Genomic DNA, 12,699 nt, shown 5'->3' on the forward strand with positions numbered 1-12,699 from the left:
GGCCACATCCCGTAAAATAATCTTTTACCGAACGTCTTAAAGGAGTAGAGCGAGTTTAGGACAGAATTCCAGAGTTTAAGACCTTGGCAGCTGAAGGCACAGCGCCAATGGTGGAGCGAAGAGTGCGGGGAATGAACAAGAGCTGGAGTTGGAGGATCGCAGAAAGGCCCAAAAAAACTTATTAAAACTTGGGAGCATGAGCTCAAATTGAAAATTAAATTTATAGCATTGAATTAAACTAAAATACCATTGTTCAAATGATGCGGAAATCACCGGCGTTTAGATCATTCATCATTCAGAAAACTAATAGGACATTTGGAATATATCTTTTTAAGTTTGCAAAGAGTTCATGAATGGATTTGCAACAATTACTTGTGACTTTTATGTTCGTGTGTCTTCCGACGAATTTGTTTCTAAATGTAGAAATTGATCAACAAATGAAATAATTGCTTCTTAATTGAAGAGGGAAAGTGAGCACATGAACTGGTTTCTTCTGGCTGATTTAATCTTGGCTCATGTACAATGTTCTGTAGTTCTGTCTCTCAGGTTTCAAAGCCTGTCTGGTGTGTGTGTGTGTGTGGCTGCTGGTCAGTATAAATTGATTTTGACTCTGCACTATGTCATATAATGGGACAAGTCACCAGAGGTTAAGACTACACAGAGCAATTCAGAAAAGAAAGACTTTTCAATTTGTTCATTTCTGGTTAAAAAAAGAATGATCCCCCCCCCCCTCCCCCAGACATAACAAACCTGAGAACACTTGACTTCTAACATTTCAAATCACACAATGGTCGGTATGAACATTTGATCATCGTTGTCGCTACTTCTGATGTACCGAGTTAGGGCTGAGGGAGTGAGAGGGTGCGACATTGAGACTGGGGCATCCCCCGGCCCTCACCCCCGTCCTGGCGTCTTCCTCCCCCCTTCACCCCATCCTTTCCCAGTCTCTCCTTTCTCCACCCCCTCCACCTCCCCCTCCTCCTCCGGCCACCCTTCTCTGCCCCCTCCACCCCCACCACTTCCCTCCTCCACCCTCTTCTCTGCCCCCCATCTTCCCCCCCACCCCCACCCCACTTATCCACTGCTCTCCTCTGCCCAACATTTTACAGGTAAGGAGCAGGTGCTGAGGAGTAATCTGGTTCCCTGGGCAACTCACAATATTGGGCCATTCCTGGGGCTGCTTGAAAGTGTCACTGGCCAATTGAAATGTGCAGGGAGGACTCCAAGGTGTGACTCGGGATCCATCGCCATATTGGGTCAAAAACCCATTGGAGCTCCTGACACCCAAGTTAAGAATGGCGTCTTGTTTGGTTTCAGCAGTAGAATAACTGAAGGGATAGTTGGAGATGTATGTAATAAACACCCAGATGTCAATGTTTGGAACATAACCCGAGCATCGAAGCCAAGAGCAATGGAAAAGTCCTTGGCTCCATATGAATATTGCCAATTGCTGCCACCCTACACTTCACCCCCCCCCGCCCCCATCCCAGCCCTGGCCTGAACCCCCCCCCCCCCCCCCCCCCCCCGCCCTCCCCTCTCATTCCCATCTCTACCATGAGATTCTCACCTTCTTAGGCTCCGCCATGTCGCTGAGGTGAACGGTGTAGACCCCACTGGTGTTGTGACCGCTCTGATAGGCTTCGGCACAGTCCCGGAATAACCTCCCCTCTTTGGTGCCTCTCATTGGGGCTGGGGAGAGAAAAGGTGCAGCTGTGATTACCTGAGGTTCCTGCATGCCTGGAGAGAAGTGTTGTTGGGCGCAGGAGGAAATGCAGAATGAGGTGTGTTTGCATCCTGAAGCACTGATGAGTTGGACCTTACTATGGTAGGTGAAGGGGTTTGCACCTTTCATTTGAATAACCTTGCCGAGTGTTCTCTCCTTATAAGCATTCAAATTGGTGTGGGTGTTGACAGGGCTGTTTTGATTTCTACGCCCTCTAGGGCGAAAGTACTACATTGTTAAGAGACCCCTTTGAATGAGACATTAAAACGAGGACCCGTCTGCCCTCTCAGACGGATGCAAGAGGTACACAACACTATGTTGAAGACGAGAAGGGGGTGTTCTCCACCGTGCCCTGGCCAATAATTATCCTTTAATGAAGATCAATAAAAATGGATTAACTGTAGATTATCACAGTATCACTTGTGGGATCTTCCTGTTCATAAATTGAGCGCTCCATTTCCTGCACTCAACAGAAACTATACATCAAAATGTAACTGACTGTACCACGCTTTGGGGTGGCCTTCGGTCACGAAAGGTGCTACATAAATGTAAGTTCTTTATTGTTTCGTTCTGTGTTTTGCAGTTTATAAATCATTTTATTTGTTTGATTATTTTAAAATGAAGGACCAGCCACTGGGTTATTGCCTGGTTTTAATAATGTTTTGACAGTTTGCCACTTGTTGAACAGTTCGAGAGGCAGAGTTTAAGAGTCACTTACAAAGAAACCACGCGTTGTGTTTTTAAATCAATGTTTGTCTCTCCTTGGTTTTTGCCAGTTAATTCCCTTCATTTTAATTTACCGGATTAATTCATCATCCGTATTCAAACTGAATTAATTGAATGTCTGTATTAGAATTGAATTACTTGATCATAAAGCCAAACCCTATTGATTGGGACAATTTTGATGAAATGATCCACTTCATTCCAGATGTGCAAAGCGTCACTGAGGTGACACTAATTTCCACTAATGTTAAGTCGGATCAATTAAATCTTGATCTTTTCTGTGGAATTTGACTTAAATTGTCCGAAATATTTTATTAGTTGGAGCAGAATTCCCGAGGGAGTTACAATTTGTTGTACGAAATCCCGTGGGGATCCTTTTCGCTTCTAGAATCTGACGGGACTTGTCAATGGATCTAGGCTATTTTGAAAGAGGTCAGAGAAATCAGCTGTGTACAAACCATGAGCGAAATGATGACAAACTCGGCAGTTGAGAGCACGCTCAAAGGTTTATTTAAAAAATATCTATTTGCTAAGTCTGCTCTCCCCATGCAGCTTAATTGAAAAATAAACAATTTATGTATGTCTGTTCTCGGTAGAAAGATAAGGAAGTGAAAGTCAATGTTATCTTTTTCTGATCACATAAGACATTCCTTATGTGTTCCTAATCTTAACTGATCCATCAGTGCAATGGGATTTGGCAAGAAACCATCCGCTACAATTAAGTCAGTTATTGGCACTCCCAGACTAACTGGTAGAAATCAACCTCGAAAGTGCTTCAAAGCAATGTTATTAGAAAGACTAACAAACAGAAAGGGCTGTGGTTATTATATAACATGAAGAGGGATTTCACCTCCCCCCCCTCCCCCACAGTCCTTGCCAATCATTATTCCCTTGTTTATTCACATATTGCAACATCTGGAAATAATAATTGCATATGGAGTGATATTAATTGGTAGGGATGGCCACTTTGAGAGAAGGAACATTTAGTAAATGTGGCGATGATGGTGACCTGCGGGGTGGCACTGGCCCATACAATAGCCAACACAGACTCTCTGTTTGTTTCCTACCGAGGCAGCTTCTGTTCACCTTGTGGTCAGTAACAGTGATTGGTGGCGGGGATGAATCCATCTTTGATAGAGGCATCAAACAAGCAATGGTACATTGACCCGCCATTAAACCAACTCGTCCCCTTCTCCTGGATATGAAGTTAGCAGGTGTACAACAGGATTAGGAATGGGCAATAAATGCTGGTCCAACCAGCAACACCCACATCTCGTAAATGAGTAAAAAAAAGGAACACATTGTACACATTGTGTACACAAGGTGTACACATTGAGCGTACATTAGGTATACAACAGTTATACATCAGGTGTACAGTGGGTGCACAGTGGGTATACCGTGGGTGAACAGTGGATATACAGTGTACTGTGGGTGTACCATGGGTGTAGAGTGGGTGTACAGGGGGTGTAGAGTAGGTGAACAGTGGGTTTATAGTAGGTGTACCGTGGGTGTACAGTGGGTTTACAGTGGATGTACAGTGGGTTTACAGTGGGTGTACCGTGGGTGTACAGTGGGTATACAGTGGGTGTACAGTGGATATACAATGTACTGTGGGTGTACCATGGGTGTAGAGTGGGTGTACAGTGGGTGTAGAGTAGGTGTACAGTGGGTTTATAGTAGGTGTACCATGGGTGTACAGTGGGTGTACCGTGGGTGTACCGTGGGTGCACCGTGGGTGCACAGTGGGTGTACAGTGGGTGAACCATGGGTGTACCGTGGGTGTACCGTGGGTGTACTGTGTGTGCACTGTGGGTTTACACAAGGTGTACAGTGGGTGTACCGTGGGTGTACAGTGGGTGCACATTGGGTGTACAGCAGATGTACAGTGTGCCCACATACAGACTGTCTGATGGGACTGGGCTGGGTGTTCAAGGGGCAACTAAAGTGCCTTCCTAATGCACTTGCAATCTCCCTCAACTTCCCTTTCCCCTGTCTCTTGCTGGCTTCTCACATCTATCCCGTTACTGAATCAGTCATTTCTCTTCCTCCCGTTGATGCAACATAGAACCTTTGTGTCTTCTGCTATTTTAAATAACACATCATTTTAAATATACACAAAAGCACAGTGGTTGACTTTGAAGATTTCTTAACCGCGGATATTGCTATGTGAACTCTTGCAGGAATGTGACGTCTCGCTAATCTCACTTCATCACACCGACGTGATCTATTCTGTGACTCGTCCATGTTTGAGTCAACACCATGTACTGAACTTCCTGTTGTTATTAGAACATTGGCAATTCTACTCCCATGTTGAGTGATGTTATTTAATGTGAATTTGTTTTTTTTAAGAAAACATTTCCTCCGAATTTAGTCTCCCCACAGGACTACAGTTCTCAATGATCAGCATGCCAGTCAAACCGTACATGACTCCACTCAAATGGGGAATGATTCCAGCTGCTGTATCTAAGGTATGAACAGCACCATTATTAATCCATTAAATTGTATTTAAGGGGGAGGAAAAAACAGAATTGGTTTACAGGGATCATCTAAAGAGAGGATAACTTTGTATTCCTGTGCGTCTTTCACAAACTCCAAACATCCCAAGGTGCTTTACAGCCTATCTGTACACAGCAAGCTCCCACAAACAGCAATGTGATAATGTGCGGATTATTTTAGTGGTTTTGGTGTAATGAGCAAGGAATAATCTCTGTGAGGGACATCCAAGGACAAATACAGAAGAGAATTCCTGTGGAAGTTAGGGTTCAAATAAGTGAAGAATAGTTGCCAAAACCCTGTGCAAAGGTTTTATTTAAAAAATCTCCCGTTTAAAAAAATAAAACCTAGGCACAGAATAAGTGGACTAGTCTTTTCTGCTCACTGCCGGGGGAAACACGTTTTACAGGTTTTGATTGAATATTAATTATGTTTAATCATATAGAGACTATGGGCATTAACTGGTGATTCACTTGAGCCCTATAAATAGGCACAGGCTGAAACTGGTTGTTGGGTTAGGAGGTGTATGCTTGTAAGGTACAATACTGTAAATAAATGCTTATAATAGTGTGTGAAGATGGGCTCCAGTTCTACACTTCACCAACTGGCTCTCTGGAATATAACAATCAAGTCAGCTGAGACAACAGGCAACAATTTGGTTAAGTCTGACGCTATTGACTTTGGAAGTAAAAACAGGAAGGCAGATTACTACCTGAACGATTGTAAATTGGGAGAGGGGAGTGTGCAGCGGGACCTGGGTGTCCTTATGCACCATTTGCTGAAGGTAAGCATGCAGGTGCAGCAGGCGGTAAAGAAGGCTAATGGTATGTTGGCCTTCATTGCGAGAGGTTTCGAGTATAGAAGCAGGGATGTGTTGCTGCAATTGTACAGGGCCTTGGTGAGGCCACACCTGGAATATTGTGGGCCGTTTTGGTCTCCTTCTCTGAGGAAGGATGTTCTTGCTCTCGAGGGAGTGCAGCGAAGGTTTACCAGACTGATTCCAGGGATGGCGGGACTGTCATATGAGGAGAGATTGACTCGGTTGGGATTGTTCTCGCTGGAGTTCAGAAGAATGAGTGGAGATCTCATATAAAATTCCAACAGGACTAGACAGGGTAGATTCAGGGGAGATGTTACCAATGATGGGTGTGTCTAGAACCAGGGGTCACAGTCTGAGGATTCTGGGTAAACCATTTCGGACAGAGATAAGGAGACATTTCTTCACCCAAAGAGTGGTGAGCCTGTGGAATTCATTACCACAGGAAGTAGTTGATGCTAAAACATTGAATATATTCAAGAGGCGGCTGGATATAGCACTTGGGGAGAATGGGATCAAAGGTTATGGGGAGAAAGCAGGATTAGGCTGTTGAGTTGGATGATCAGCCATGATGGTGATGAATGGCGGATCGTGATGAATAGCAGGATCGAAGGGCCAAAAGGCCTCCTCCAGCTCCTAGCTTCCATATATCTATGTATCCATGTAACAACAACAGCTTGCAGTTAAATAGCACATCGGATGTGGTAAAACTCCAAAAGTGCTTCACATGTGTTTCCTTATCTTAGGAAGGATATAGACCTTGATATAGATATAGAATTTACAGCGCAGAAGGAGGCCATTCGGCCCATCGAGTCTGCACCAGCTCTTGGAAAGAGCACCCTACCCAAGCCCATACCTCCCCCCTATCCCCATAACCCAGTAACCCCACTCAACACTAAAGGCAATTTTGGACACTAAGGGGCAATTTATCACGGCAATCCACCTAACCTGCACATCTTTGGACTGTGGGAGGAAACCGGAGCACCCGGAGGAAACCCACCCACACACGGGGAGAACATGCAGACTCCGCACAGACAGTGACCCAAGTCGGAATCGAACCTGGGACCCTGGAGTTGTGAAGCAATTGTGCTAACCACTATACTACCGTGCTGCATATACTTGCCTTAAGGAGAGTGCAGTGAAGGTTAACTAGGCTGATTACTTGAAAGGAGCAAATCTAGGTGGAGCAGAGGGACAAAAGGACCCCGCTGTACAAAAACACCAATCACTATAAGTTGCTCTGGAGATGATTAGGAAAAAAGCAAACCAAGCACGTGGTTTTATTTCGAGAGGGATAGAATTGAAAATTAGGGAAGTTGTATTAAATCTGTATCAAAGTTTGGTTAGAGGACATTTAGAGTACTGTGTGCAGTTCTGGTCACCATTTTCTAAAAAGGTTATAGAGGCATTGGAGAGGGTGCTGACAACATTAACAAGGCTGATATTAGAAACGTGTGGGTTTACGTATCAGGAAAGAATGAACAGGCAGGATCACTTTTCTCTTGAAAACATAAGGCTCAGGGGTGGATGTAATAGAGGTGTTTAAAATTCTGAAAGGTTCTGATGGAGTGGATACAGAGAGAATGTTTCCTCTGGTGGGAGGAGCAGAACCAGAGGTCGTCAATGAGGACAGTCTTCGAGCAATCCACTCGGAATTTAGGAGAAACCGCTTTCCCCGGAGATTGGCGAGAATGTGGAACTTGCTCCCACAGCGCGTGGTTGAGGCAATTAGTGTAGATGTAGTTAAGGGGACACACATCTGAGGGAGAAGGGAGTAGAGGGCTACGATGATAGATTTAAATGAGGAAAGATAGGAGGCGACTCGAGTGGAGCATAAATGCCAGCAGGGCCTGGTTGGGGCGAATGGCCTGATTCTACGCTGGCTTTCCCAGAAGTGCAGAGCACGCCGTCCATCAGAGCGTTCCATCGGATCGCAGTGGAGACAGGGGATGACAAGGCTACCTCACTTTCACCAGCCACCGTGTGTGGTAAGTTTTAATCTCCAGTGTGAATGTTGATGAACGGGAGAATAAGTGAATGGCAGGTGGGTGGGGTGGAGGGAGGGTGGGGTGGAGGATGGGTGGGGTGGCGGGTGGATGGGTGGGGTGGCGGGTGGATGGGTTGGGTGGGGTGGTGGGTGGATAGGTGGGTGGGTGGGGTGGAGGGAGGGTGGGGTGGAGGATGGGTGGGCGGATGGGGTGGTGGGTGGATGGGTGGGGTGGCGGATGGATGGATGGGTGGGTGGGTGGGTGGATGGGTGGGGTGGTGGGTGGATGGGTGGGGTGGCGGGTGGATGGGTGGATGGGTGGGTGGGCGGATGGGTGGAGTGGGCGGATGGGTGGGCGGGTGGATGGGTGGGTGGGCGGATGGGTGGGCGGGTGGATGGGTGGGGTGGCGGGTGGATGAGGTGGGAGGCAGGTTTGGCGACACTCGGGTCGGGTGGGAACGGTAGTCAGGTGGTTGGAGTGGTCAGGGTGGTCAGGTGGGGGGAGAGGGGGCCGGGGGTAGTCGGTGGGTCAGGGGGCAGTCAGGAGCTCAGTGTGAGTGTTCGGGGAGGTCCATTTTGGAGTTACCCATGAGTTAGATGAGGTTTTAATCTGTCAAACATTTCCTGGGTAACTATCCAGGTAAGTTCATCTGAACTGTCCCAAGCCTCTGACTCTAACTAAGAGTCAGAGACATTCGAGGAAGGTCCTGGGAACAGGGAAATTTCCCAATGGAAGTTGAAATTTCCTGGGCAATTCCCATGGAGGTGAGTGCATCAGGAAGTCTGCAGTGTCCCAAGCACATCTTGGGTAATACATTCAGTCTCCGATGATCCAGAGACTGGAAGTCTGGACGATAATTTCTCAGATGAGGGGATGTTCCGGTGAAGGGAGATTGAGGAGCCTCGGCCTCTGTACCCTGGGGTTTAGAAAAATGAGAGTGACCTAATTGAAACACACAAATATCTGAAGGGGCTGAGAAATGGTTTCTGCTGGCTGGGGAATTCCGAACTCTCGATCACAGCCGCACAACTAGGGCTCTGGGAGCAAGGGAGGAGGAATTTCTACACTGAGAATGTTTGTGAATATTGAAAATTCTCTACCCCAGAGAGGTGTGGATATTAAGTATGCGCAAGACTGGGCTTGATTTTTTTGATGGTTGTGGAATCGGACGAACAGGTGGGGTTGAGGTGAAAGGTCAGCCACGATCCAGTTGACTCGCAGGGCAGGTTCGAGGGGCCGATTGGCCTATTCCTGCTCCTATTTCTTACATTTTATTTTCCGCTTGTCTACGGTTCTACGTGTGTGGTCACTCTATTGAATTATCATGGATAATCCAGACCTCCAGGAAGTATTCTGATTGCTGTAGGGAAATTTAGAAAATTGGCCACAGATTTTTGCTTTACTTTGTTGCCTCCTCATGATTTCAAATGACAGGGGCTGGGGGAGGGGCCATAGGGAGGGAAATCAATGGGTTGAATTGATAGCGCAGCTGCCACATTCCCTTCCCTTCGTCCGTCGTCGTCGTCCCCCCAGAATGGGTTAGCTGGCAAAGCTAGCAGGTAAACGTTTCCCAGGTCTGGGATTGGCCGTTGCGATCGCAGGGTTGCAAAGGCGAGACCTTCGAAAGAATTCCTGAAGCGGTCCAGGTGTGTGGCTCGGGGTCAACGCCTCAGCCGATGACCTTAAAGAGTGCAAACAGAGCAGGTGCACGATGACAAGCGGGAGAGCGCTCAGCTCCATCTGTCATCGACACTCTGGCCTCCACAAACCTGCAATGGGATAGGCAAAGGTCAGGAGTGGTTCAGGTTACCCTCCTGGGCCCCAAGCCCTAGGCCTGCCACCCAGGTTACAATGCAAACTGTGTGTTCCAGCCACCACTTTGATCCTGTCAGTTGCTCTGTATCCATAGTTGGGAAACTCCCAGGAATGGGAAGAAAACACTTTTGTTCTTAAAGCAACACCCAAGCTCAGTCCAACAATTTGATTGAGGCATTAAGAGCAGTGAAGAGAAGCAGAGAAGGTAACCATCACTCACTCATACTCAGTTTCCATTGAATTGTTTTGATTTAAACCCTTCATTAGAACCGAAATTCGACAGACAATAAACAGCACCAAATATTATGGAACACATCAAAGACCAGGCACCTGTCTAATCGGAGATTCCATTACAAATTATTCACCAGCAGGAAACACTCTGACAGAAACCGTAATTTTTCAGACTCCCGATCAGATATGTGAGGCTGTGCGCCACGTTCTCAGAATGCGGGCCAGAGAGACCTTGCCACCAGCTTTGAGATCCTGCTCCAGTCTCCCACTCGGCAAGAGGCGGTAGGTTTGATTCCGAGGACGCCATCACCATGCTGAAGGACACAGAGAGAACAGCTCCCACTAACCACAAGGTGAACAAGGGCAAGTAATTTGTTTTGTTTATTGTGTTGGTTGGGAAATAGAAATTGTACAGGAAACATGGAGAACTCACTACCGCACCTGTAAAATATTACCAAAGGATCTTTTACACCCACTCTGATCACCTCACCTGAAAAGCAGCACCTCCAACAGTATAGCACTGCCTCAGTACTGACCCTCTGACAGTGCAGCACTCCCTCAGTACTGACCCTCTGACAATGCAGCACTCCCTCAGTGCTGACCCTCTGATAGTGCAGCACTCCCTCAGTACTGAACCTCTGACAGTGCAGCACTCCCTCAGTACTGACCCTCTGACAGTGCAGCACTCCCTCAGTACTGACCCTCTGACAGTGCAGCACTCCCTCAGTACTGACAGGCCGACAGTACAGCACTCCGCCAGTACTGACCCTCTGACAGTGCAGTATTCCCTCAGTACTGACCCTCTGACAGTGCAGAACTCCCTCAGTACTGACCCTCTGACAGCGCGGCACTCCTTCAGTACTGACCCTCTGACAGTGCAGCACTCCCTCAGTACTGACCCTCTGACAGTGCGGCACTCCCTCAGTACTGACCCTCTGACAGTGCGGCACTCCCTCAGTACTGACCCTCTGACAGTGCAGCACTCCCTCAGTACTGACCCTCTGACAGTGCAGCACTCCCTCAGTACTGACCCTCTGACAGTGCGGCACTCCGTCAGTACAGACCCTCTGACAGTGCAGCACTCCCTCAGTGCTGACCCTCTGACAGTGCGGCACTCCTTCAGTACTTACCCTCTGACAGTGCGGCACTCCCTCAGTACTGACACTCTGACAGTGCGGCACTCCCTCAGTACTGACCCTCTGACAGTGCAGCACTCCCTCAGTACTGACCCTCTGACAGTGCAGCACTCCCTCAGTACTGACCCTCTGACAGTGCGGCACTCCCTCAGTACTGACCCTCTGACAGTGCGGCACTCCCTCAGTACTGACCCTCTGACAGTGCGGCACTCCCTCAGTACTGACCCTCTGACAGTGCAGCACTCCCTCAGTACTGACCCTCTGACAGTGCGGCACTCCCTCAGTACTGACCCTCTGACAGTGCGGCACTCCCTCAGTACTGACCCTCTGACAGTGCGGCACTCCCTCAGTACTGACCCTCTGACAGTGCAGCACACCCTCAGTACTGACCCTCTGACAGTGCAGCACACCCTCAGTACTGACCCTCTGACAGTGCAGCACACCCTCAGTACTGACCCTCTGACAGTGCAGCACACCCTCAGTACTGACCCTCTGACAGTGCGGCACTCCCTCAGTACTGACCCTCTGACAGTGCGGCACTCCCTCAGTACTGACCCTCTGACAGTGCAGCACACCCTCAGTACTGACCCTCTGACAGTGCGGCACTCCCTCAGTACTGACCCTCTGACAGTGCGGCACTCCCTCAGTACTGACCCTCTGACAGTGCAGTGTCCTCTCTTCCTTCTATCACCGTGAACCTCTATCCATTCTCCCTCATATGTCTACCCAGCTTCCCCTTAAGTGAATCTATAATATTCACCTCAACCACTCCAGGTGCAGGGCAGCACGGTGGCGCAGTGGTTAGCACGGCTGCCTCACGCCGCCGAGGTTCCAGGTTTGATCCCGGCTCTGGGTCACTGTCGGTGTGGAGTTTGCACATTCTCCCCGTGTGTGCGTGGGTTTCGCACCCACAACCCAAAGATGTGCAGGGTAGGTGGATTGGTCACGCTAAATTGCTCATTAATTGGGAAAAAATGATTTGGGTACTCTTTAAAAAAAACACTCCCAGTGCCGATCACTTCCACATTCTCACTGCCCTCTGGGTACAGAGATTTCTCCTGAATCACTGGCTGGATTTCATGGTGACTGTTGGGGGCGAGTGTCTCGGGCAAGATGCGAAGATTTGGAGAACGGCAAGTCAATTACCTTATGGGCCCTCTCCAAATTTTCCCGTCCTGTCCGCAATGATGCCTGCGACTGGCGAGGTCAGAAAATCCCCCCCCCCCCACCCTCATCTCTGTCAAAACGCTTGATAATTTTCAATTACTCCAACACTGGGTCACCCCTCAGATCCGCTTTTCAAAGGAATTGAGAGCCAGCCTGTTGATTCCCGTCCGACAGCGATAACCTCACAGTTCTGCTGTCGTCCTTCGATGCCTCGCCCCACCACAGGCACAAGACCAGGAAGATTTCACTCTATCACATTGGTTACTCACATTGGAATTAGGAACAGGATTAGGCCACTCGGCCCTTCGAGCTTGTTCCGCCATTCAATAAGGTCATGGCTGTTCTGACTGGAACCTCGACCCCACATTCCTGCCCACCCCCGATAACCTTTCACCCCACCTTGTTCATCAAGAATCTTTATAACTGCCTTAAAAATATTCAAAGATTCAGCTTCCACTGCCCTTTGGGGAAGAGAGTTCCAGAGACTCCAAAGATTCTCCTCATCTCTGCCTCAAATGAGTGATACCTGGGGCTGGATTCTCTGGGGGATATGTCCCCCACTCCGGCGAAATAACGCTGTCCTTTTACTCCAGACTTTCCTGAACA

At 48.2% G+C, this 12,699-nt stretch overlaps 1 protein-coding gene and 1 long non-coding RNA gene across 3 annotated transcripts in view; one reads left to right on the forward strand and one right to left on the reverse strand.

Annotated features, from left to right (window-relative positions):
- The window catches only part of LOC140385078 (uncharacterized), a 133,396-nt gene extending 128,488 nt beyond the window's left edge, over positions 1-4,908 (forward strand). The window contains exons 2-3 of the long non-coding RNA XR_011933283.1: positions 2,197-2,271; positions 4,818-4,908. This is a non-coding gene — a long non-coding RNA (uncharacterized lncRNA). The remainder of the gene's footprint in view (positions 1-2,196; positions 2,272-4,817) is intronic.
- LOC140385077 (angiopoietin-1-like) overlaps positions 1-12,699 on the reverse strand; it is a 200,973-nt gene that overhangs the window by 38,775 nt on the left and 149,499 nt on the right. For both annotated transcript variants that reach the window (XM_072466879.1, XM_072466880.1), the window contains exon 5: positions 1,568-1,689. In XM_072466879.1, the coding sequence (XP_072322980.1) occupies positions 1,568-1,689 (122 nt within the window). The remainder of the gene's footprint in view (positions 1-1,567; positions 1,690-12,699) is intronic.

This window comes from Scyliorhinus torazame, chromosome 11, assembly GCF_047496885.1.
Source record: "Scyliorhinus torazame isolate Kashiwa2021f chromosome 11, sScyTor2.1, whole genome shotgun sequence".
NCBI classification, from domain to species: domain Eukaryota; kingdom Metazoa; phylum Chordata; class Chondrichthyes; order Carcharhiniformes; family Scyliorhinidae; genus Scyliorhinus; species Scyliorhinus torazame.